This window comes from Amphibalanus amphitrite, unplaced genomic scaffold (genome assembly GCF_019059575.1).
Source record: "Amphibalanus amphitrite isolate SeventyFive unplaced genomic scaffold, NRLGWU_Aamphi_draft 000413F_arrow, whole genome shotgun sequence".
NCBI lineage: Eukaryota > Metazoa > Arthropoda > Thecostraca > Balanomorpha > Balanidae > Amphibalanus > Amphibalanus amphitrite.
This window is the reverse complement of record NW_024881907.1, coordinates 333,562-359,367: the sequence shown is the minus strand read 5'-3', so window position 1 is coordinate 359,367 and position 25,806 is coordinate 333,562. Positions and strand designations below refer to the sequence as shown.

General features: G+C 52.6%; 3 protein-coding genes across 10 annotated transcripts in view; all 3 read right to left on the bottom strand.

Annotated features, from left to right (window-relative positions):
* Nucleotides 1-5,480, bottom strand: part of LOC122390873 (gamma-aminobutyric acid type B receptor subunit 2-like) — a 143,788-nt gene extending 138,308 nt beyond the window's left edge. For 3 of the 5 annotated variants that reach the window (XR_006258243.1, XR_006258244.1, XM_043384286.1), the window contains exon 1: nucleotides 5,135-5,461. Coding sequence is in view for 2 of the 5 variants with exons in the window: in XM_043384286.1 (XP_043240221.1) it covers nucleotides 5,135-5,404 (270 nt within the window). In the remaining 3 variants the exon portion in view is untranslated. Of the gene's footprint in view, nucleotides 1-5,134 lie in introns of all 5 variants that reach the window. The other 2 variants (XR_006258242.1, XM_043384288.1) reach the window with 1 other exon arrangement.
* Nucleotides 5,481-9,427: 3,947 nt separating this feature from the next.
* Nucleotides 9,428-25,806, bottom strand: part of LOC122390880 — a 31,248-nt gene continuing 14,869 nt past the window's right edge. For all 3 annotated transcript variants that reach the window (XM_043384296.1, XM_043384297.1, XM_043384298.1), the window contains 2 exons: nucleotides 23,690-23,810; nucleotides 9,428-11,252 (listed from right to left, as the gene is read on the bottom strand). In XM_043384296.1, coding sequence (XP_043240231.1) covers nucleotides 9,799-11,252; nucleotides 23,690-23,810 — 1,575 coding nt within the window. In that variant the 3' untranslated portion in view covers nucleotides 9,428-9,798. The remainder of the gene's footprint in view (nucleotides 11,253-23,689; nucleotides 23,811-25,806) is intronic.
* On the bottom strand, nucleotides 13,354-18,331 carry LOC122390879 (uncharacterized protein K02A2.6-like). 2 transcript variants are annotated; one of them, XM_043384295.1, is made up of 2 exons: nucleotides 17,921-18,331; nucleotides 13,354-16,709 (listed from the first exon to the last, which is right to left on the bottom strand). In XM_043384295.1, exon 2 carries the CDS (start codon nucleotides 16,351-16,353, stop codon nucleotides 13,831-13,833), a length of 2,523 nt encoding a protein of 840 aa, XP_043240230.1. In that variant the 5' UTR covers nucleotides 16,354-16,709; nucleotides 17,921-18,331; the 3' UTR covers nucleotides 13,354-13,830. The 2 variants fall into 2 exon arrangements, with proteins under 2 accessions (XP_043240230.1, XP_043240229.1); XM_043384294.1 differs by having other exon boundaries at nucleotides 17,971-18,331.

The following is a 25,806-nucleotide window of genomic DNA, read 5'->3' as shown; positions in this document are numbered from 1 at the left end:
GGGGGGGCCTCAGGAGCCCCCCCTGAGGTTTTTTGGTTATATCTTCCAAACGCGTTGAGCTAGGAAGCTCAAATTTTCTGACTTTTCCTAAAAGGCTTCTACGCAACATGTCTGAAAATTTTGAGTTGATCTGACCTCAGGTCAGGTCACCAGAGGCGGTTTGGTGACGCTACCTCAGAAAAGTTTGCAATCACGCCAGAGCTAGAGTTTTTGACCGATCAATTTCTTCTCTTCAGGGTTTAGTTAGGGTACCAGTATGTGCAATTTGTATATCTCGGAATTTTGATATCGGTGACCTAAGGTCAGGTCAATTTCGCGACCTCCCCATTATAAGTCAATGGGGGAAAAATCAACTCCCTGTTTTTACCACTAAAACGGGTCGGAATGGCCCCATATACCATACATGACTTCATATACGATCAACCTTCACTACCTTGAGGTCTGTTTTGCTGTTGGGCAGCTGTGAGGTCATGTGACGTCATCAAAGGTCACCAAAGGTTTTTGGCCAATAACTCCGTACAGGAACAAGATACAGACGCGTGGATGGTCTCATTAAGTTCAGCTCGTCAAGACGCATCGAATGATATACATGATGACCTCGAGGTCACGTGACCTGAGGTCAACCTTTGACCTTGACCTTTCGAGGTCAACATATATATCATTCGATGCGGATTGACGAGAGGATCACGATGATGCCCTTAGTTTGTTCCTATCTTGACTAATTCGAAAGTTATTCGAGAAAAACTCTCTCCATATCTAGTGCCGCCATTTTGACTTTTTCGACCCCTGTGACGTCATCTTTGACCTGGCCTGAAAATGACCTTAGTAAAAATTGTAGATCTTGGCCGTGCGTATCCGATGCCGTTTACCGCTTGTCGCTATCTTGCTTCGTTCTCGAGATCTCAGGGGGGGGGGGGCCGAATCGGCCCCCCCCCCCCGCCAGTTTCTTGTCCCGGCGGCGTATTCGCCAATTGTATTACACGAATCGGCTCATCAACTAGCGACATCTCTAGTGCGACGTCATAGCCATCCGCCGCGACGATGCATGCATTGAGGCTAGATTTGAGTTGAGAGTTTTTTGGCAATTGTATATGGCTATAAGACATGGACGTGTCGCCGTAGCCGAGTGGTTAGGGTCTCGGTGTGATGGATGAAAGGTCGGTGGATCGATTCTTGCTTTAGCGGTTCTTTTCGGTCGTAGAAGTCGGTCGTAGACGCGCATTTTTGGCCCCTACGTTCGCACGCCAATATCGTACGCCCAATAAATCTCTGACAAGTATTCATCTGATTAAGGAATAAGTTGCAAAAGAACTGCAGTTGCAGTCTATACCTGAACTACCAATTTTGTTACGGCACTGTCGATATTCGTCAAAGTCGGAAGAGCTATTATGAAACACACTCGAATGACAACGGATTCCTGTATTATTTCATCGATCAGATAAGATATGTATAGAGATAAATTAATGACAGCCCGCCGTGAGCATGCAACTTAACAACCAGTCCCAAGTTATCTTCATAAACGTCTAATATAAATCTTTTTGACTTTAACTAGATTCCAAGTAAGGGGACTTAGGTATCCCCCTGGCGGCTGAAATGTAAAAGTTATAGTTAGGGCATAGCTCCTATAGATGACGCTCTGACGGCTGGAAACTGATAAATCTCGTCCCGTGATTACGCTAACAGTAACAGCTATGCCGAACTTTTTTTGTGCGTGGTAATTCTTACACGAAAAACTATCTAATAGCCTGCTAACCAGCGTGCGATTTTTACTTTTCATCTTAGCTTTCGCTACTTTTAGGTACTTTACCTTGCCAAGTGCCCACCTACTTTCAAAAGGTCAGCGCCGCCCCTGTCAATGCTGCGTGCTATCACCCATTGGCAGTGAAAATATTGATCAATGAATGGCCATCGCCCAGCACCATTTGTCTTTCCATTGGCTACGTTCGCATAGTATGCACTATGCATTAGTGATGTCAATCACAGAAAATCAGAACACCGCTACCAAACCAAATACAAACAAAGACCATTGGACCTACCGAAACCGAACCAATCGGTTGGGCTGCAAATATCTATCTTATGCAACATATTCATTAGAAGAATGCCTACGTCTGATTTCTTAGGTGCACGCCGTTGCAAATGTATAAAAACGCTCAATGACTTATGACAGATGACACGAAAAACGAAATCGCCGAGTGGATTCGAACCACCTACCTCTGAATCACCAGTCCGATACTCTAAACACTTCGCCACGGCGACAATATATGTCAGGTAGCTTAAATATCGTTAAAGTAAAACCTAGCTTCAAAAGACGCCACCAAGGGCGAGGACCAAAACTATGACGCCACGCTGACGTCACTCAAGAGGCACGCTATTGGTCTGCCGATTCGTGTAATACAATTGGCGAATACGCGTCCCGGCGGAGCCCGCCAGGAATAGGGTTAAAGCGCACGGTGGATTATAGCTAAATGAACAGAGGGCAAATAAATTCTGGACACCCTGTACGTTGTGAGAATATGAGTTTTGTGCAATAATTGTATGTCTTAAAATATTTCCAGCTCAGTTATGCGGCATTGTAGCCTACAAAGGGAATGTTTTCTGACGGCGATGATGAGCAAATAAGCACTCGTAAACACATAAATCTTCATCACACGAGCAATAAATAATGGGTCATTGATTCACGTGTCGATGACTACAGAAAAATTTGTAAGGAGATTCTAACGTTATGCGTTTCTAAATTAACAGCGTTGAGTAAAGGCGTTCGCAGGTGGCCAAAACATGTCCTCTCGAACTTTTTGGCAAGTGTCTGTGCGTTGGTACCTTATGGGTACCAACGCTAATGGCAGCGTTCCAGAGACGGCAGAGCCATCCGACATTACTATGGAAAGGAATTTTCGCAGTTCTGCGCAGGACCATTTATGAAAGTCACGTTTCGCCACCGTCTGAAAGTCATTTCAAGGGCGCAAGTAACATCTCAACATTGCCAGTGCAGTGGAAAATGCGAGTGCCGGGCGGAAGGCGATTTTTCGTCTCATTAGTCGTTTGATTCATGTGCGCGGTCCGGCTCTGCCGCGCTCTATGGCGCTGTGCAGTGAGCACAGACTATGGACCCGGTCTTTGGGCAGGAGCAGTAGCGCTCCAGCAACTTTTCACTGATTGAACCATTGTTCGATCCCATAACAGAACAAATGAAATTATTTGCCTTGAATGATATTTTATTGTTCTTGGTTTCAAAATGGAATGCCCGTTTTATAACTTTCGATGTGCAATGAAATGGACTGAGGCGCCTGCATTCCATGAAATCAAATAACAGCGTCATAGTAAAACGGGCATTCTGGAAAAGTTCCCCAAATGCAAGATGGTTTAAATAAATTCAACCCGTTAATTGCGTCGTTAAAGGGATCTTCCATGGCATTGGTGGGACGCTTTTATGCTTATCTCGACTTTCAGCACATCATTGGCATTTAATGGACGTAAATCATCATTTCGTGCGGGCCCGTCTCAAATTGACGCAGGGGATCGTGCCGTTTAAGTCGGCAAACTAAGGCGTTTGACGGCTCATAATAGCGGCGTCGCTGGGACGGCTGGCTGGGGGTGGTATTTGGTGGGCGCGGCGCGCGCGGTTCCAGGAATGGCTCGGGGAGAGGGCTGGCAGGCGGCGGAAGCAGCCACTCGGCGCCATGGCCGGTCCATAGAGGGTGGCCGCCCACCGGACACGACGACACAATGGTGCCAGCGCGCCCCGGCTGTCAAACCGACCCCGGCCAGATGGACCCGGCGCGAGCAGCACCGGCATTTTGCACCGCATTAGCCCCCGGCGGCGCGGGTGGTCAGCTCGATCCCCGTGTTTCAACGGACGGTGGGCGCAAAATTCCTCTTTTACTTGGTCTCTTGTCAACTTAGGAGTAACCTCTTACCTCCGTCGAAAAGGAAATCATTTTTGATTGATAGCGTGAGCCAATGAGGCAGGCGTATTTCTTTGACATCAATGTTTACAATTGCGGATTAAATAAACCTTCGTTATAGGTAGGTACACATTTCATCCATCATAGACCACTATATACCATATATAGTGGTATATAGTGGTCTATGCATCCACTTATGCACAGAAAACAGCTTTGTCCTCTTCTGCAGCTTTTTAGCTTTATGCACGTTAGGTTTTTGAAACGAGCATTCCGTTTCATTATTATGCGCGTTAATGTATCCAATATGATTTTCAAGTAATGGAACTCGTCCATTATCTCAACCGTTAGTTTAGGTATACCTAAATCTACAGTCGAAGAACAATGCATGAATTGGAGTCTGTTATACAAACAGGTGCTTAGGAGGAGACTATACCCATTTTCGAAGAAAAAGTTCTAATTAAGCAAAATTTAGCACCTATTTCGGTCACCTTTACCTGCCTAGTGTCCTGCCTACACTGCACAAAGGCGGTATCTAAAAAGATAAAATTCCAAGTAAAGATATGCCTACAAAAATTACACCTTAGGGCAGAGAAAGCGAATACATGGAAAAATATGCTTTTTGATTATTTACTAAAATGTGTGCCAGTTAGAACGGTCACTCGTTTCAAGGATGGGAGGTGCCACCACTTGTCGACAGTTTAATCAGCTCCCAGGACTTACGAAGTCCCTCCCCATCAGCTTTGTCCCCGGCACGGAAGGGAGTTTCGGTGCATCAATATTGCAGCAGGCTGGTTCCACCCGAGGCAGCCATATCGGCCCTGATCACGTACCGGTTGGAGTGCATGGAAAATGCATACGTCTTATTTAGTCATTTCGCGAATAACTCGTCCGAAATCAGATTAGCCCAGTGGCGGGGATGACCGACTGCAGCCCTTCGGCAGTGGATAGCATCAATCAATAAACTTAATAGCGGACTCTTCTTCCATCAACGTCAATGTCAAATCGACGAGCCGTCGTAAACTTAGATTTGATTTAGAACTTCGGCGCCCAATAGCCCCGATAGCAAACTTGCAGCCGGACGCCGACCAGCGCCAGTGATCCTACCCCGGCACAAAACTGCCCCGGACTCCCGTGTTCCGCTTCCACAAACTGCCGTCTGTATCTGTCGTGACAGAGACACCCTCACGCGCGTCCTGTCCGCCCCTCCGCCGCGGCGCCGGGCCGCCACCTACCTGGGTGTTGTTCCAGGTGACGTGCAGCCGCACGCTGGGCAGCACGTCTCTGGCCTTGTTGACGTGTTTGACGGCCAGCTCCACGGCGTGCATGACGCCCCGTCCGAGCTCGCCGGGGTCGTTTCCGTCGCTGCTGACGCCCAGCTCGCCGGCCGTCATAGGGAAGAAGCCGGCGATATGGATGTCCTCCTTGCCGTCCCTGCTGCTGGCAGCGGCCGCCGCGGCCAGCAGCAGCAGCAGCGGCAGCGGGCCGCCCAGACGCACCGCCATGCCGGCCGGTCAGGTCAGGTCACAGGTCAGCCGCGCGTGCCGCCATCCCCGGCCCGGTCTGTGACACACACTGGCCGGCCAGGGGCGCTCGGCCGACCGAGCTTCCAGCGACCGCCGCAGCGAGGCGCCACCGCAGCGGCCATAATTCAGACGCCGAAAGGCCGAGAATCAATAGCTTCGGGTCTTGGTGTAACCCAGAAATGAATTGAGTCAAGTGCGGGTGATTAGGTCACAGAGTCGGCGGCGCCGCCAGCGGACGGGTGAATGATGCCGGTGTCGCACCGCACTGATACAGTCATTTGGAGCTGGTCGAGCGGCGCGCGACCGGTCCGGGCGCTGCGCCGCAGCCTCTCCGTGGGTCTCCAGGTGACGGGGGTGTCCCGCCGTTCATCACAGTCCCGCTGAGGACAGCACGAGCCAGTTCACGGTCGGGTGTGGCGTGTCGCTCAGAGTGCACGGAGGGGTGGCTGCCTAATGGATCATATAGTGTGACTACCTGGTGTGCTGCAGATCTCTCGAAACTCCCGGCAGATGCTGCTACCACTCCTGGCTGATCGGGTGACGGCGTTAACCCGCGAGTTGCTGGGGGGGGGGCGTTAAACGCCCCCACTTTTTTCGCCGGGCCATAGCATAAAAACGGCGCGCCGCAGGCGCGCCAAATTTTGGGTACCTGTAGGGAATTGATTGAAGTTTATTGTAACAAAGTTTCAAAAAAATCGGTCGGAAAATTTTTGAGATATCGAGGTTTTAGTGACGTCATGATTTCTGAGTTTTCGACCAAAAACGGCATATGTTCAAAAAATCATATAAAATCACAGAATAGACATACAGACATGCCGTAAACGCCATTAGACTGCCAATACCATGATCAATCAAATGGCTATCTTCGATTATTGATTATCGTTCAGCATTTTCCAAAATCTTGAACTGAATCTTGGCAATTTTTCGTGACTACTTCACGACCATGATACATGAATTTCTTAAATTGAACTTTTTGAGTCAAACACGTACACATATGATAAAATGAATGTCACCATCGTGTTCTACGCCTCAAATTACCTATAAAACATGTGTCACAGGCTGCGAATATCAGTTTTGATTTTCGGGGATATGTGCCTACCCGGTTGACCTGACCTTGACCCTGACCTATGCTTGACTGACCCCTATATGGAGCTGACACTCTTGTAGGCCTTATAAGATGGATTGTGCACCGTTTTGACAGAGTTTATGGCGAGAGGCGCCCATTGCGAAGTCCTGAAGTCCATGCTACTGAAAGTCCGATTTCAGGTGTTTGACCTGACCTTGACCCGACCTGTGACCTCAAAATTCAACTTTAAAGTATTCATCTGAAGCGTCTCGTCGCGCTCTTTCGTTTGCCGCCTCGTGCGTTTCGCTGCGCCTATTGGTTCTCGAGTTATCGGCTGGGGGCGTTTAACGCCCCCCCCCCCCCCCCAGCAAACGGTGGGTGGCGAAATACCCCAGCAACTGCCGGGTTAATCAATGTTACCTGATATTACCAGTGTCTCATTCAACTTATTGGTTTGCATCGTTGCATCATTGAGGTATAGGCGTCATTAAAATCGCTAGCGTGAATATATTGAAGTTATAACGTCTGGGCGAAGCATCCTTATGGCAACGACACAAAGTTGTCTTACATCTATTGAGCGTTTAGTTCGTGCAACTTAAGCAGGCTGAGGGGCAATAAACGATGAAACCATCAATTTATTTCGACAAGAAATACAACAGCTTCTTCTCTTTTTGTAACATAAACTGGAAAGGAGGGAAGGACCTATTGACTAATCATTGGCGCTTAAAGTCATTACTGTACACCACCACAGTGAAGCGACCGCGACGTCTCAGAAAGTTTTAGGATGCCATTAAAACAAGTCAGGAACTTCATCAGCAGTTCATCAGCGCGGTGTCGCCGCCGCAGACGACAGGGACTCTGTCGTCTTTGAGGTAGCTAACGTGGCGAGCTGAAGACGTGAGCGGGCGCCCCCGGACGGCGGCGGCTGAAGTGGGCAGCTCTCCCGCCGCAGATAACCCTGCCCACATTAGGCCAGGGGCTTAGGGAGCACTTTAGTAGGCATGTTGTATGGAGGACAAGATTCCCTGTGATATATGAAGCGGCTTTATGGCGAAGATGTGGGGTCGTTGCGAAGCGCCAAATAGCGTTTTTATGCAACGCAAAATAAAAACAGGATTTATGCTCACGACGGTGTTGCCGTATGGTCACGTCATACTTGATACTAGAAACATCATCTGGTCACATGACGTTCACAGGCGTACCTATTTTCAGTTTTGAATCGAGCGACATGTCAATGTGCTATATACAAATATAACGTACCTAATTGTCAGGCTAAAAGTAGAGCTGGCAAATAGGGCCATTGAATGTCGTGGCTAAGTCACTAATGGCCACCCACATATCCCACATAAAGCGTTTGCCAAACTGATCATCAAACGTCATGCCATATGGCACGAGTGTGTGTATAGTGGATTCCAATATCTACAATGTTTTAAAATAGCAGGTCATATTTGCCAAAGCATTACCGAATAGTATTGACTCGAACACTTTATTCTTTAACTCGTTTGGCCCTTTTGGCCTTATGTGCAGTAGGCATAATATCGCATAGCTCAACGAGTTTAGACAAAGCGTGTGCAGCTTATTCTATCTTATTTTGGTGGCACTAAAACAGCGACCATTGATGTCATGGACCCATCATGGACCCATCCTTGACCTGAGTAACAGCCGACAGTGTCCAGTGTACACCGAGCTGTCAAACACCAGTTATTGACCCGACCCGTGACGGTCGGATGGTAAACGCTCTACTTACGAGTACTCTTTGTCTGTCCTGTTCCCTGAACCGACTGCCGTGTGCGGGGGAGAACTGAGAAGATGGATTGATTACTGGGAGCTGAATCCGTGGCAGCCCTGTGTTTAACGACCATCTCTTACATGTAAATAAAAAACTAAACATATCAGATTAGGAAAACACTTATATTAATCTAAAAAAGTTTCGTGCCTTTAACTGTCGAGAGCTCGGTAACCACAGAACAGTACAAAATGATACGTCGGTCTAAACGTAACTTTGAGTGACTAGGTCACCTGGAATTCGGTCAAACGTCTCGACAAGTTGAACGCCGACCGACCGCCATCATTTGAACTATGCACGGCTGAATGACGTCCGGACCTACATTATACGCCCGTACTAACCTCCAGTGCATGTCAACCACAAGTTTGCGCTGCAGGGTGATTGCGCTGTTTTGCCTTCCCCGTGACCTGTGACATGTTCCAGGTCGCGTCACAACTTTCCCGCTCCGCTCGGACCCAGTCCAACTTTCCCGCCGATCCAAACTGTCACCTGACCGCCACCATTTAGCCCCACAATCGTCTCTGGGTCATCGCGTCTCGCGGTAGCGGCCGCTTTTTCCGCAGTCAGTACACGTGGCCTGAGGGCGCGCAGCGGACAGGAGAGGTGGGGGGAGGGGCAGTTTTGGGGTGCCCTCCCCTCCACACAGTCCGCGGTGAACACGTGACCCGGGTGCTGACCAGCCGCTGGCCGCTGCGGAAGTGCGCGCAGAGCGTTTGTCGATAGGGACCGGATATGTCTGCACGTGCAACTGAGAGACTGCCGGAAACCAGCCGGCAGCTGGCAGGATGCTATGAGAAGACGTTGCAAGTTGTATTATGTGCAAGTTGATACTATGAGCAGTTGTATTCAGCATCATTAGAACGGGGGTATATCTAACGGCGTGTGTAAAAAACAAGCACTGACCAAACAAAGCGCAACAAAAATAATGGAACAGCGCAAAGAATGAACCAATGAAAGATTACAGTGAATGTTTCGTGAAGCAATTCAAATGGTCTTAATTTGACAAAATGATTGAGTTACGCATGCCAAAAATGTTTATAATATTTTTGTTGAGCGAGGTCGGTGCAAAATCAGGCCCCCCTGGATCTGTCAATGCGCTTGCGCCCATCCACGGCCCAGCTGTTACACCCGTGTACGCAAATATCCACACTGCTGGCACTGCTGCATTTATTGTAAAGTGATTATGGGCTATGCATACACTTTGTAAAAAAACTAACACCTTTTACACCAAAAAAGTTCGCACTCTGTTATATCTCAACAGGTCTCTGACAGAATGTCGCTATCTGGATTCTGGAACACATGCGACACACACCACGCACACGCACGCAGACACGCACATGCCATAATATCTCGCCGCATGCGCACGCCACACTCGCTGTACAGATCTACGTGTTTATCACTGTTGCCGAGCCCCCGGTACGGCATTTGTCTTTGGTAACAGACTGGACCAGTCGTCTTTGGTCACATACCGATAAAACCACTGGTCTTTGGCCACAGACTGATCAGACCACTGGTCTCCGGTCACAGGCTGACCGGCGCCGGCACGACCGCCTGGTGGTCCAGCCGGTTCTGACGCATCAGCTCGGCGATCGGCCCCCTGTCGCCCGGCTCCGGCTCGAACACGGACCCCGCCGCCGGCGCGGGCGCCGCCGCCCGTCGCCGTCGACTCACGGCCACCGTCGAGACCGTGACCAGGATCAGCAGACAGCCGCCGGCCGCCAGCGCGACCACGATGTAGAACGGCAGGTCGGCACCGGCGGCGAGCCCCCGCCCCTCGTCCTCTCGACCCGCTGGCGTCCCGAGGAGGATGGCGCTGGATTTGTTCCGGTCGGGGTCGAATGGTTGATCGTTGTTCTCACTGGAGGTGTTGATGTTTTCGGTGACTGTCATTTGTTCGAGGGTTATAGTGATGGTTTCGTCGCGTTTCTCGGTAAAATCTGGAGATGCGGTCGACGTTGGATGGTCGTTACGGTTTATTGTATTGATCGGGTTTATTTTCGGAGGAACCAAAAACGTTGGGAGATCACCGAGCCAGTTCTTGTGCCCCGAATTTCCCTCCGACCGTGGGTCTTCCGATGGAAAGATGATTGGGGTTGTATCGGAATCTTCTAACGTACGGTCAAGTACTTTATTTGCATCCATAGTTGTCGAGATCGATTGCATTTCTTCCTCAAGCATCAAAAGATCGCTGTCCTCTTCTTCTATCTCCTCTTCTGAGTCCGTTTCTACCAATGCATCGCCTTCAGCCGGTGAGGCTCCATTAGATCCAAATACATCCCCTTCAAAGTCACCTCCACTCTTCCTGCATCCATTACCGTTATTACAGCCGGTATCGCCATAATCCACGGGTTCACCCTCATCAGTGGCACCTTCCGCCCGACTATCGGGTAACACTGACGCAACATCGCCACCACCACCATCCTGATCCCCGGCCTGACCCACACGACTATCACCACCTCTCTCAGCACCCTCCACCGGACCACCCACCGCGTGCGGCGTCGCTGAAATCTCGTCACCTCCCGCGGGGGACGTCAGTCCGCTCTCCACTCCTCTCCCACGCGGCAGCGGTCGTCTCCGGCGCGCCGGAAACGCCGCGGATCCGGCGCCATGCGCGCCCCCGGCCGCTGATGATATTGCAGGCGGACGAGCCACCACGGACGGGCTCTCGGTGCGGCTCGCGGTGTCTCCGGGACGGCGGACCCGAGTGACGGCGCCGCGCCGCGGAGATATCGACAGCCGCCGCCGGTGTGTGACGCCGCCCGGCCGCCGCCGGCGGGGTGTGAGCCCGACCGGCCTCCGAGCGGCCGGCACAGAGGGGGCCGGGTCGGGAGTCAGAGTGTTCTGCGGCGGGGAGTGAGGTCCTGCACGAGACACCTCCGCCGGGAGCGGAGGTGCCTCGTCCTGGCTAGACGAGTCCAGTGGTCCGGGCCAAGAAGCTGGCGGGTCCTCATCCTCTAGGTCAGGTGTGGGTGTACCTGTCAATACAGAATGAACAGTCAATTGATGGCACATAATGCGAGTGATAAAATTATTTTCACGAAGAACGATGTTCCACATTTGGTAGTGGCAGCGTCAAGTGAGGCAGTGGTTGTCCGGTAATCAGTAATTATACAAAAGGATGCAGCTAGGACACCTAGGACAGTTAAGAAATAACGATAAAATCTAGTAGTTATATGAATGAGAGAATAAAGCTAATAAGCAATTGCTTTTAGATACTCTACCATCATAATGGGCCTAAACAATCGAATAGAATATTCTAAGCGACATTATTTCTGAACCCTGAAGGGGGAAGATTCACTGTGGATGCATACTCAGAATTGGTAAGAACTGAGAACATTTCACTCTGTGAAGGTTTCTCGTTTATCACACGGCAGTCGCTGCGCCACCTGAAAGCAGGCTCTCGAGACGACTGCAGCGCGCCGAGCCATCCGTCTGTCTCCCTGAGGAACGACGCCATTAATTACACATCCACTATGGGGACATTACGCCGGAATGCGGCCGGCAGCCGGGCCCAGTTTCAAGGAGCGCTCCCGTCTCGTGCAAGAATGTCCAGGTGTCGTCCGGATGCGAGAGTGCTGCGGCGGCGGCCGCACGGCCCGGAGAATCGATACACTTCCAGACCAGAATTCAAAGGAGAGTCGACAATGAGGCACTCAGCGCGGGACCCGGCGCCGGACTCGGATTGTCTGCGTAATCCAAACACAGATGTGTCTGTCTGGTACTCTCTCCTCTGGCTCTCTCTCTCCCTATCCCTCTCTTTCTCTCTTGCTCTTGCTCTCACCCGCTCTTATTCCTTTTTCTTTCTCTGTCAATTTCTATCATGCCCCTCCGGCCTTCACAGTTATGCCACTCTTCCTGTCATTTTTGATCACTCACTTTTGCTCCGTTCCGCTTTGTTTTCTTCTTTTTTCCCACGGCTCTCCTGTTGTTCCATCATACCTATGCTGTCTAATGCACTATAGGTATCCTCATTCAGGGTTATACAGTTCTCGTTTTTCATTCTTTATCTCATACCTTCTTCATCTTCACTTACCCTAATCATATCATTATCATCTTACCATAGAAAACATGAACTACCTGGATTGGACACTCGTTTTTGGCGCGAAAAATAAGAGGCCACTTTGGCCTCTTATTTCTAATGACGGATTTTTAATCAGTATTTTGAGAGGCTGATATCTCAGCAACCGCTGGGCCGATTCGCCTGCGGTCTTTTTTGTTGGGTAGTTCCATCCTTTCTGTCCCGCAATTCACTTATCGTGGTGCATTCAGGTGACCGTCGCAGTACGTGGCACGTGAAAAGTCGGGGTGTTCAAGTCGTTCTGCTGGAGTAACAATTTTGAGAGGCCTATATCTCAGTAACCACTGGGGCGATTGACTTCCGGTAACTTTTGTAGAGTAGCTGTATCCCTTCTTACAAACATCGGATACTCTTGGTGCACGTGAGTGACCCCCGCTGCACGTGCAAAGTGCAAAGAACAGAAGAGGTGTTAAATGTGTTCCCATTACAGTAACTCAGCAACTACTGGGGGCGACTTCGCTGAGACTTGGCATGCATGAAGGCACCCACCGGGCAATGCATAGGGGAGAGCGGGAGAGTTGTATCATGTCCAAGTTGTATCAGGGCGAATTGTGCCAAACTTATCCAATAGATGGCGCTCGTGACACGACCAGCCGACGAGGTTTTCCGGGCGCCATCTTTCCCTGTTCTGTCGTGTGGCTGGGTGGACGCGTCTCGAGGTGAGAGCCGATTTTATGTTTTTTTTAATGTCATTCTAAAAAAATAAGTTGCAAGAAAATATGTGTTTTGGGCATTTAGATGTGCACGAATTTGAAAGATCTCCGTAGCGGTGGTGAGGGTAGGTTCGAAGGCTGCGTGAGTGAAAATGGATTTCTCCAGCTGTCCGCTGTTTTTGAGCACGAGGATGTTTTTTCCAAGATGGCGGCGAGGTACATGTTGTATCAGAGCCGGGTGGGGTATGTTGTAACATGTATATATGTATGCATGTATGGGTATGTTGCTTTTGATCGTGAAAGCTGTTGTGCCCTCGGGGTGGGGGAGGTTTGGACAAACCTGCGTCCGCCTCACTTGCGGTTTATTCCCCCACACACACAACAGAAAAACACATGGCACTATCTCGGCCAAGGTCAAGAACGGAAGAAGCTCTAGAGGTGACTCGACACCTCTTCGTCCTTACGACCCAAAACAGTTGGCAATCATAAAGAGAGGGGGTGAACAGGTTATGCGAAATAAAGGATCGAAACTGAACAAAGCCATTTCGAACCAAACATATTACTAACTAAGTGTCGATCGTAATATAAAATCATAATCACCGCAACGACCAACACTATCAACAAAGGCGTAAAACTCAAACGATAATTGCGCGTCCGCGCCAATCGGCTGCGCGGTCAGCGCCACTAAATTAGTTCTCGCCACAACACCACCCCTCTCTTTAATGGGAAACACTCCCGCTTCTTAAGCCTCCCACTATCCGCGGAAACCATTACACTCACAGCTATCAAACGTAACTTACGATGATAGCCCAATCCTAAACGCTACTCGCCCGGAGTGAACCGATCTGGGCCTCTGCGACCCCGCCTGCTACGGCGGGGCCCTGGCTCACCCGCCGGGGCGGTACACTTTGGGGTTGGACAGCGGCTGTGAGCAGGACTTCTGAGTGCCGAGGAGCGGGTGCGCACTGGCGTGGGGCGGGGCTCAGGAACTGGATAAGCACCACCGCCGGGACCACCCCGCGGCGCGGCCGCGTCCTCACCTTCTGGCCGGCCGGGCACCAAGCGTCTAGCGTGGACACGCTCGCCGCTGGTGAGCCGGTAACTTACCGGGCCAGTCCTCCGGCTGATCTGCACGGCCCTCTGGCCCTCCACACGTCCACTCACCGGCTGTCGGACCCGAACCCAGTCGCCGACGCGCCAGCGCGGGGCGCCGGTCGACCCCCGGTCATATCTGGCTTTGTAGGCCGCCTGATACTTTTCGTGTCGCGCACGAAGCTCACCGCCGGTGTCCGGCGAGGAAACCTCACCTGGCACGACGTCCAGCAACGTCCGTGCCTCCCGCCCCCGCATCAGCCGGAACGGCGTCTCTCCCGTACCTGCGTGCGGGGTAGCCCGGTACTCAGTGAGGAACCGCCTCAAGTACTCCGAGCGCGGCTCCCGGGCCAGCCGGGCCGACTGGATGGCGTCTTTTACCGTCCGATTCAGACGCTCCACCATGCCGCAGGACTGCGGAGAGTATGGTGAGCTGAAAGTCTGCTTGACCCCCAGTCGGGTCAAAAAATTACGGAGTTGGGCAGACCGGAACGCTGGACCGTTGTCGGAGACCAGCTCCAACGGCAACCCCTCGCGGCTGAACACCGCCTCCAGGAAGCTGATTATAGACGCCGCCGTCGCGTCCCGACACAGCGCCACCTCTGGCCACCTGCTGAACATGTCGCACAAGACGATGCCGTACCGCTCGTGCTGGGGCCCCTGCATGGGCCCAATCACATCGATCATGAGGCGCTGCCACGGACCGTCCGGAAGAGGAATCGGCTGGAGAGGGGGCCGCTCCTGCCGCACGTGGCCGTCATGCTGCGTGCACACCTCACAGCTCCGCAGGAGATCACGTACCTCCTTGTCCAGCCGCGGCCACCAGAACTGCGCGCGCAGGCGCTGCTTGGTCCTTGTCTCACCTTGGTGACCCTCGTGGGCGTTCCTCAGGACGCGCTCACGCAGCGCCGCCGGCACAACCAGTCGCTCGCCGCGGAAAAGCAGCGGTCCGAGCTGGGACAGTTCGTCTCTCACCTGGTAAAAACCAGTCGCCCGAGGATCGACATCCCTCTGGCGAGGCCACCGTCCGGCGAGGTACCCCCGGATCACGTCCAGACACTCGTCTGACGCCGAGGCGTCCCGCAGCTCCTCCTCCGTGACTGCTGCTGCTAACGACAGAGCCGCGATCTGGATAGAATCATCATCAGGCCACCAGGTCTCGGCGACCGGCAGACGGGACAGGCCGTCCGCCACTCCGTTCCGCTCCGACCTGACGTACTCGACGTCGAACGCAAACTCCAGCAGCCGGGCCTCCCACCTCGCGACTCGCCGGCCGACGCGGTTGGAGCCCTTGACACCGAAAATGGTGCAGAGAGCTTGGTGATCGGTTCGGAGGGTGAATCGCCGACCCCACAGGTAGTGGCGAAACTTCTCGACGGCCCATACACATGCCAGCGCCTCCTTCTCCACTACCGAGTAGTTGCGTTCGGCCGCCGAGAAAGACTTCGAGGCGTACGCAATGACCCTGGGCTGACCCGAGGCGTCCATTTGCGTCACGCACGCACCGCAGCCGACGTCACTGGCGTCAGTGGAGAGCACCGTTCGTAGCTCCGTGCTGAACATGCACAGTGCTGGTGCTTCGCTTATCGCGTCCTTGACGCGGCGGACCGCGCTGGACAGCGCCGCCGTCCACTCGAACTGGTCCGCCCGGAGCGCGGCCCTCAGCGGCTCTACTGCGTCCGAGAACCGCGGCAGAAACCGCGCATGGTACCCTACGGCACCGAGGAATGCGCGCAGGCTCTTTTCGTCCCGCGGCTCGGCCGCCTCCAATAACGGCCTGATCCGCTCCCGGTCGATGCGGACACCAGCTGACGAGACCAGATATCCCAGAAAGGAGAGCTCGCTCTGATTCGTCACGCTCTTGGGCCAGTTGACCCGCACCTTGTGGGCATCGAAACGCCGCAGCACTTCCCTCAGACGGGCGTCGTGCTCGGCCTGGGACGGCGCGTGGACCAGGATGTCGTCCAGGTATACCTCCACGCCTGGCACCCCCTCCAGCATGGACGCCATCACTCTCTGGAAGCACGGCCCGGCGCTCGCGAGGCCGAAGTTGACGCGCCGGAACCGGTAGAGTCCCTGATGACTTATAAAAGTCGTTAGGTCTCTGCTGTCAGGATGGAGCTCCAGCTGGTGATATGCATCCTTTAAGTCCAGCCTGGAAAAGACCTGAGACCCACTCAGGCGGTCAAGGACATCTTCGATCCTGGGGAGCGGGTAGCCATCCGTAATCACAGCTTTGTTGACCCGCCTCATGTCTACACACAGGCGGATGGACCTATCCCGCTTCCTTCCCACCACAAGAGGAGAGACCCAGGTAGATGCACTGACCTTCTCAATTATCCCTTGCTCCTCCAGCTCCTTGAGCCTGGCACTCACCTCGTCCAGCACTGCCAAGGGCAGCCTCCGCAGGGGCTGGCGCACTGGCGCCACCCCTGGGTCGATGGTCACCCGGTGTTGGTAGCCCAGGATGGCTGGCTGCTCTCCTGACGGAGAAACAGGTCCAGTCGGAGAGGCAGGTCCGGACGGTGAGGCAGGTTGACCGGCGTGAGGGCTGGCAGGTTCGGCTGGCCCGACGGGCGAAGGGACTGGGCTGGCATGACAGGACGGGTCTGTGGACACAGAGCATACACTGTCACCAATGATGCACACTTTGAACAGTTTCATCATGTCCAGGCCCATCAGAGCACGACCATGCGGCACAACATACACAGTTACATCATGACACTCCCCCCTGCATGACACATTTACACTTTTTACCCCTAACACATCTAACACACTCCCCCCATATGAGCACAGGCGCTCTGCTGCTGGCTCAAGGGCCCCAGGTGCCAGGTGTCTGGGGAGGAGGGACACTGGGGAGCCAGAGTCTACCGTGAACACGACCTCCCTCCCCTCCACCTGGGCTGTCAGAGTCATTGGTGATGCCCCGATTGCCAGCACTTGAACACTGGACACCACTCGCTTCTGGACACAGTGCTGGGCAAAGTGATTCACTTTCCCACATTTGGAGCACTTCACATTGACAGCAGGGCAACACTGGTCCCCTCGCCTGTGTCCAGCACGCCCGCACCCCCAGCACAGGCTACTGCTACTCCCTGCCGGCCTCTGCTGCTGAGGCTGTTGCTGATGAGTGGAGACCCGACCAGCAGCACGGGTCCTGGCCCCACCACGCTGAGGCCGCCGACGCTGCTGCTGCTGCTGCTGGACAGCCTGAACAGGGACTGGAGCAGCTGGTGTCTCCATCACCCGAGCCTCACGTTCAGCCGACTCAAGTGTGTCACTGATGGTGAGGGTGCGCTCCAAAGTCAGGTCAGAGCCCTCCATAAGAAGTCGCTGTCGCAACTTGGAAGAGTTAGTACGCTCGATGACCTGGTCCCTTATGAACTCGTCGGTTCTGTCACCATATTCACAGGAGCTGGCCAGCTGGCGCAGTATCGACACCCACTGCTGGACTGTTTCCTCAGTTTGCTGCACCCGGCTCCTGAAACGGTAACGCTCCACACACACGTTCTGGCGAGGAGCGAACTGGGCCTCCAGGCGCCGCCTGGTGAAGGCGTACTGGTCCTCGCCTTCCTGCTTGACAGCAGCTGGGAGGGACTCGAAAATTCGCTGCCCCTCCGCCCCCAGGCACGTGAGAAGGATGGCCTCCTTGCGCGCAGCTGAAAATGAGCCGCCGCCCACGGCCACCAGGAAGTTATCGAACATCCTTATCCACCGCGGCCAGGCCGTACCGGGCTCGGCGCCGGCCGCCGGCAAAAACGGCGCAGGGGCCACCGAAAAATCCATGGCCGACAGTTATCACGGCCGCGTAAAAACTTACGCCTCGTCGCCACTTGTTGTGCCCTCGGGGTGGGGGAGGTTTGGACAAACCTGCGTCCGCCTCACTTGCGGTTTATTCCCCCACACACACAACAGAAAAACACATGGCACTATCTCGGCCAAGGTCAAGAACGGAAGAAGCTCTAGAGGTGACTCGACACCTCTTCGTCCTTACGACCCAAAACAGTTGGCAATCATAAAGAGAGGGGGTGAACAGGTTATGCGAAATAAAGGATCGAAACTGAACAAAGCCATTTCGAACCAAACATATTACTAACTAAGTGTCGATCGTAATATAAAATCATAATCACCGCAACGACCAACACTATCAACAAAGGCGTAAAACTCAAACGATAATTGCGCGTCCGCGCCAATCGGCTGCGCGGTCAGCGCCACTAAATTAGTTCTCGCCACAACAAAAGCTAAGCCCTGGCTCGCGTTTGTAGGTAGCTAGTCAATACTCGTTCCATTTCGGCACAATGTGTTGGCTTCTTTGCTCTTAACGGGCCACTTTTGCGTCTAGTCTGTTGATGCCTTGTTCGTTTCGTTGTTTCGTTCGGATTGACCTAAGTTTGGTCTAATAAAAGTGAAGCCTTTGAGCATATACATTGTATTAACCCCATTTAATGTTGTTGTTATGTCCAAAACCAGCAGCAAGCACACTCCTTGAAACGTGAAATAGTGATACAAATTACCCCACCATGTGATACAACTCACCCAAGCCATGGGGCAAGTTGTATCAAAAACATTGTTCTATTCGGCAGACCGTAGAAGAAAAACTGGTAGAGGTAGCGGAAAAGTTACTTTGCACAAAAAAGCAGAAGAATCAAGGAAGGAGATAGTATGGAAATAATGAGTTTATCACGGATAGTTACAAGGTTATGGGTCTCGGAGTAAGAACTGATACAACCCACCCCACTCTACCCTACCCGTATGTCATGGTTGGGGTACTATTGCACGTGCGCACGTGCAGGGGTCGCTTCCAGATCTCGAGAACGGCAGGACCGATTGCGCTCAAATTTGGTACACGATTAGAGACCGGTGAGAAGGGTGCCGTGCAAAAGTCAGTTGGAACCCATATTGCACGTGCGCACGTGCAGGGTGCCGCTTCCAGATCTCGAGAACGGCTGGGCCGATTGCGCTCAAATTTGGCACCTCGCAAGAGACCAGTAAGTAGAATGCCGTGCACCGGGGAGGTTAAGTGCAATCGGCGCAATTTAAGCGCAATCGGCCCAGCCGTTCTCGAGATCTGGAAACGCCCCCTGCACGTGCGCACGTGCAATAGCACCCCAACCATGACATACGGATATGCATTACCCGGTGGGTGCTTTCATGCATGCCAAGTCTCAGCGAAATCGCCCCAGTAGTTGCTGAGTTACTGTAATGGGAACAAATTTAACACCTCTTCTGTTTTTTTTTTGCACTTTGCACGTGCAGCGGGGGTCACTCACGTGCACCAAGAGTATCCGATGTTTGTAAGAAGGGATACAGCTACTCTACAAAAGTTACCGGAAGTCAATCGCCGCAGTGGTTACTGAGATATAGGCCTCTCAAAATTGTTACTCCAGCAGAACGACTTGAACACCCCGACTTTTCACGTGCCACGTCACTGGCGGTCGCAGCCGTTAGCTAAAGGGGGGGGGGGCCAAAGTCACACCCGTGGAACATAACATTTATCCGTCAACGGGGGGGGGGGGGTGATCAGCTAAGTTTTTACGTGTGTAGCAAAATCGACGCCACGAAGTGCCACGCAGTTGGCATTTCTTATGCTACATCCATCTCATTTGAATTCAGTTTAAGCAAAATAACCACTTCCATTTACCGTCCCACGGTGTGCTCACCGGTCGGGCCGCTGCACCATGGCGACGGATCGGTGCAGCATATAAAACCAAGAGAGGATTTTCAGACTATGGCATATTCCGAGAGAGTAGGCACACCCTGGGCACATCGACCTCTAGAGACCCCCCCAAAGGTTCCTGGCTTTCAAAATTGGCATCTGAGGGTCACGCGCAGACTCCTGCGGGGCTTTGCAACGGCTCTATTGGGGCTCACTCAACCTGCCTAATCCTCAACTGCCAAAAAGACCGTCCCTGGGCCCTGGAGACTTCATCGGTCTCTGTCAGCCAAGGACCCACCCCGGCTCATGGGGACCCGGCGCCGAAATATGAGGGAATCCGTGCGCGGGACCATCGGGACCAACATTAGGCTCTGCAGGAGTCTGCGTAAGTCCTCAGAACTTCAGAAGTCCACCCCTGTATGTTTTCACTTAGAGGCCAGTTTAGGGCCCTTAGAGACTAGTACAGGGCCTACAAAGGCCAGTAGGTTGAGACCATCAGAGACCGAGTTGAGCCCTCGCAGGCTAGTGTGGGTCCTTTCAGGCTGGCATGGGGCCCTCAGAGGTCAGCGTAAGGTCCTAAAAGACCGGCATGGGCCGGCGTTTGACCCAGAGGCCAGCAGAGGGCTCTCAAAAGCCAAGATGGGCCATCAGAGGCCGATGCGGGCCCTTAGAGGCCGGCATCGGGTCTTCGGCAGCCACTGCGGGCCCTCATAGGCACCTAGAGGTTAGTCTCGGGACCCCAGAGACAGAAATAAGGCCACCAGAGACCGGAGGTCCTCAACGCCGGTTGGGGCCCCTGAGGCCGGTTAAGGGGCCCCAAAGGCCAGTGGAAGGCCATCAGAGGTCGATCTGGGCTCTTAGCGGTCAATGTGGGTGCTTGACCGCCACTGAAGGGCCCTCAGAGTTCAGTGTAGGACGCTCAAAGACCGGTGTGGGAGCTATTAGGAAATAGCTGGGCGTGGGTTTCTTGGGCCTCGTGACAATCGGATAAGGGCCAGGGCCCCATACGCTCATGGGGGCCCATCGGTTGTTTGGGGGCGGGGGCAAATGATATGATGCCCCCCTTATTTGCCTTTTGGGGATGGCCCTGCTGCCCCCCGCCCTCCGACCGCCACTGTGTACACATTACACAGGCCTCTGAGATCACATACTAGTTCATGCAATCTCTAATACGCAGGCCCCGGAGGTCCCACGCTAATAATCCCACCAAGCCGGTATACGGGGTCACTCACCACCGGGCTTCTGACTTCTGAGTTGCACAGCACCAACCCATGAGGTCATGCTTTAGTGTCGTAGAACCACGCTAGCGGGACAAAGAGGGTCTCATGCCAGCCAATGCTGTGCCTATGAGAGCCTCAAGTAAACCCACCCCGATATTCCACATAAGGAGTATATCTCACATCCGGCCATACTCCTGAACCGGTGCCAGCGACACTGACCGCCAATTTGATTGAATGTGAAACTGAGCCCACTCATGAGTGAAATTTACTTCCTTTGCTGGCGCAAGAAAGACCTTTCATTAAACGAGAAAATGAAACGTACAAAAAGTTTTTGTGGGACTTTTGCTCGATGCGAAAAGGTGGGGCCAAAAGATAGTATGGCCCCACCTTTCAGCACCAAAGGGGGGGCCATGGCCCCCGTGGCCCCCCCCCCCCCCTGGGACCGCCTATGTGCCACGTGCCACAACGGTCACCTGAATGCACCACGATAAGTGAATTTTGGGACAGAAAGGATGGAGATACTCAGCAAAAAAGACCGCAGGCGAATCGGCCCAGCGGTTGCTGAGATATCAGCCTCTCAAAATACTGATTAAAAATCCGTCATTAAAAATGAGAGGCCAAAGTGGCCTCTTATTTTTTGCGCCAAAAACGAGTGTCCAATCCAGGTAGTTCATGTTATCTATGATCTTACTAATGCGTCCTAAAGTAAGCATTCGGGCAATATTGTTCGAATGTTATCCTATAAGTTAACTAGATAGGTGAACACTGAACACAATATTGATCGGTAGAATACCTATACCACGACCACGATTTGACTTCCTTTATATGCAATCAATAAGTGCGAGTTTGTGGACTTTTCCCACTGATTTCGTTCCGTTTTGACTCCTGCTCACTGTTACTGACAGCTTTCTCGTCCGGCGGCGGGGAAAAACTGACACCCAAGTCTCCGCGCGAGGCGGCTGAGGAGCGTGTCACAGTCAGGGCGGGTCGGGTGTGTCCCAGTCTCCGACAGTGGCTGTGCGTGGTGCGGGCGCGCTCAATAGTCGCAGGCGCCCAGCTGCGGCGCTGGTGACGAGAGGAGTGCGGCAGAACGGCCGCTCTCCGGGGAGTCCCGGCCTGCCTCCGGGGGGACGGCCGGCCAGTCTGGTACACGGACAGCTGGCGCCGCGGAGAGAGAGAGAGAGAGAGAGAGAGAGAGAGAGAGAGAGAGAGAGAGAGAGAGAGAGAGAGAGAGAGAGAGAGAGAGAGAGAGAGAGAGAGAGAGAGAGAGAGAGAGAGAGAGAGAGAGAGAGAGAGAGAGAGAGAGAGAGAGAGAGAGAGAGAGAGAGAGAGAGAGAGAGAGAGAGAGAGAGAGAGAGAGAGAGAGAGAGAGAGAGAGAGAGAGAGAGAGAGAGAGAGAGAGAGAGAGAGACAGAGAGACAGACAGACAGACAGACAGACAGACAGACAGACAGACAGACAGACAGACAGACAGACAGACAGACAGACAGACAGACAGACAGACAGACAGACAGACAGACAGACAGACAGACAGACAGACAGACAGACAGACAGACAGACAGACAGACAGACAGACAGACAGACAGACAGACAGACAGACAGACAGACAGACAGACAGACAGACAGACAGACAGACAGACAGACAGACAGACAGACAGACAGACAGACAGACAGACAGACTGACCGACCGACCGACCGAACGACCGACCGACCGACCGACCGACCGACCGACCGACCGACCGACCGACAGAGAAAAAAAAAATGGAAAAAGGTTGACCATGCGAGGGCCGAGTCATGGGTGTCCACTGTATTTTAGCTCTAACAGGCAACAGCTGAGGTGGAACTGCTGCCTGTCGCATCGTGGCCCAATGTTTGCCAGCAGGTTCATTATGCAGCTCTCAGAAATGCACATACAACAGCTTTAGTAATGAGCTACGCCCAGCGGTTCCACGGGGCATCCGTGCGGAGAGGACCGCCGCGCCGGGAACCGCCCCCAGCGCGTCACATTTGTGTCAGTTCGGCCAGCGGCGGACGGCTAGCAGAGCTGTATGTACACGGGACCAGCGTGCATTGAATACATGTATAGGTTTAATTCACGTTACTCGTAATGGAACATCTATATTCTATATATTTCTCATCAGAGATAAATAAAACGAAAGAATACCTTTCATCACTTTGTAACATGCTGTTTCAAACTGTGGAACAAAGAAAGCAAAGCATACCGTGCCAGGATATAAGAGAGGGGTGAAATAGAACGGGTTTTCGCAAAACAACACCGCTTAACGGCAGGCGTTTATCTTCCGTCTGCTCGAGTGGTTTTATTTACATCAAAGGCTAACAAGGCGTGAGGTCTTTATAATGAGATTACAAAACATCCTAACCCGTAGTGCCTAGCCCAACTTATTAGATCGAAGCATATGGTTGGAATAAAATGTGACGCACACATTTATAGGTACGTCAAGGCGCAAAATAGGTATGCTTTCACAAAAGGTGTTAGCGGATTGCCGCTAAGCGGCACTGAGTCACATATCGGTGACTATATAAGAGATAAGTGCAAGGCAAACAATGCGTACCGAAGTCCACAAAAGGCACTGCAACCCCCAGGCCTCCCTGTTTACACATAGGCATAGTTAGAAGTCCCGGTCCCCCACTAACCACCTTTACCGCAATGCCCGTGCCCCGGCAGCCCGCCCCCCTGGAGGTGATATCTCACCTCTGGCCTGGCCTTCCGACGGCGTCGCCACCGCGTCACATTCGTCTTCATGCATCAATGCGACGTCCCTGAGCTCGACAGCGGCGCCTCGGCCGGCCGAGCGGCCCGCTTCGATTACAATCTGGGGACACAGGGGCGAGAACGTGACCTTTAATAACGGACCGTGACTTACGGCAGAGGTCATCACTCTCGGTTGTCGAGCTATTCCTTCCTCCGGCTTTTGGATGATGGGAGAGGGCTGTGGTCAAGTGAAATTGGTAATCTTGTTTGTAAAGCAGGGTCAGTGATGACGTAACATAAGCAGCAACACGTTTAACCCGATCTAAAACATGTATAAAATGGTAATACAAGATGACATATCACAGCCTAAGTGATTAAGACATGCATGATATCCATCATCAGTGATTGCTGAACGCTATCCATATCCACCATGTGTTTCGTGAAGCATGCCATCTGCCATAAACGGACTTCCTTACACGGTTGACTATTCTAACAACAAGGTAACTCCCAATCACTGTTTTCAGGCGCCGCCCAATTAAGAGGCCTGCTCTGTGAAACGTTCACGGACCAAGGAGAGGACGAGGTGCAAGAATGATTACCTTGAGCCAAGAACATCGTATGGGCACTCGAGCATCCGGGCGGCCTATTATGTTGGATGAAAGGTTTGTGGTTGACGTTTACTGAGCAGAGAATGTCCCCACCCTGGAGTGTAAGGGTTCGCGCTATCAAACACGCCGTGTAAACGGTCGTTATACGACTACAAGGTAGGCACAGCTACTCCGGGCTCGGAGCTTACTGCCGTTTTAGAGACATCAATATTAGAAGAAAAAATCCTACAAAATAAACAAGCGTGCAGCCGTGCAATAAAGTCTGTTCAACGGCTCGAATTCATTGTATGCGTATGCGTAATTATCTTCGAAGCGACCTAACTAGAACCAGCAGCGTGTTTTCAGTCATTAGCAACATCCATTTTTTTCAGCTTACATCGTTAGCAGTCATAAAAGTACGAGAGCTCTTCTCAACGAAAATCCAAGCAGCTTCAAATGCTCCATTGTTTATACGCTGGTTAACTCATTGGGCTGTACAGTAAGCATCATCTCTCACTGCAGACTTTCTCAGAAGCAGGTTTGTACTTACTGCTCCAGTATGTCCAGTAGGTAGTGAACACAGAGGGGCATTTTTTCTGCAACGTCTATCGAGATCGATATTTTCCAACCTTGATAAATAAACTGTTTGACGTTAGCGAACTGAAACGGAATTATTATTATCTTGACGTTTCGTCTTAGCCCAGCAGATAAAATAGAGACATGACTGCACGAAGCAGTTGAACTGCAGAAGAAACTCTCTATCCCAGTTACGTATCGGAGGTCAGTGGCATAAGGTGGCAACTTTGGCACGTGGATTGGGTATTAACTACTTCAGTGATGTGAGGGGCAGCCCGCGACGACCACATATTCCTTGATTCTTCTCAAAGCAGAGCAGCTGCCAGCATACTCCTGTGAATTCTGCAGCTGGAACTGACGTATGATACAAGTTCCCCCGAAATAAATAATAAACGTGAACACACAACCGTGTTCCACTTAGATATCAAACACTAACTTATATCTTTACCACTCTTAATTGCAGCGGACAAGTTCATCGACTCCTGTAACGCAGTCTGCTGTAGGTGACAATACGTTGCGGTCAGTGGTCCCTGTGGCTTACATGCCCACCTCGGACTACCCTGGATCGGTGGGTGGGCCCCGTGCGGGACGGTGCGCTGCGGACACTGACGAGCGGGTGTGAAACGGGTCGTCTGCGGGCCTCTGGGCGGCCGTGGAATCGCGCCGCGCCGCTCCACTGAGCCGCTCGATACAGCGGCACCGGCACCACCAGCCGGCCGAAAGGCGGAGGGGCCGCCGATAGGTGGGACTGGGAGCTGCGGGAGCTGAGTAGACTGAGAGCTGCGGTACCGAGTAGACTGAGAGCTGCGGTACTGAGGATACTGAGCGCTGCGGTACTGAGAAGCTGCGGAAGCCAATGGGACTGAGAGCGGTATGGAGCCGCGGGTATTGACGAGCCGCGGAATCCGAGAGCTTAGGAGCTGCGTGAGCCGAAGTGAATGAGACTGAGAGATG

What these genes read in the sequence shown, in the direction of transcription:
- LOC122390879 (XM_043384295.1), bottom strand. Translation starts at nt 16,353, where the DNA reads ATGAGGCGGGTCAACAAAGCTGTGATTACGGATGGCTACCCGCTCCCC.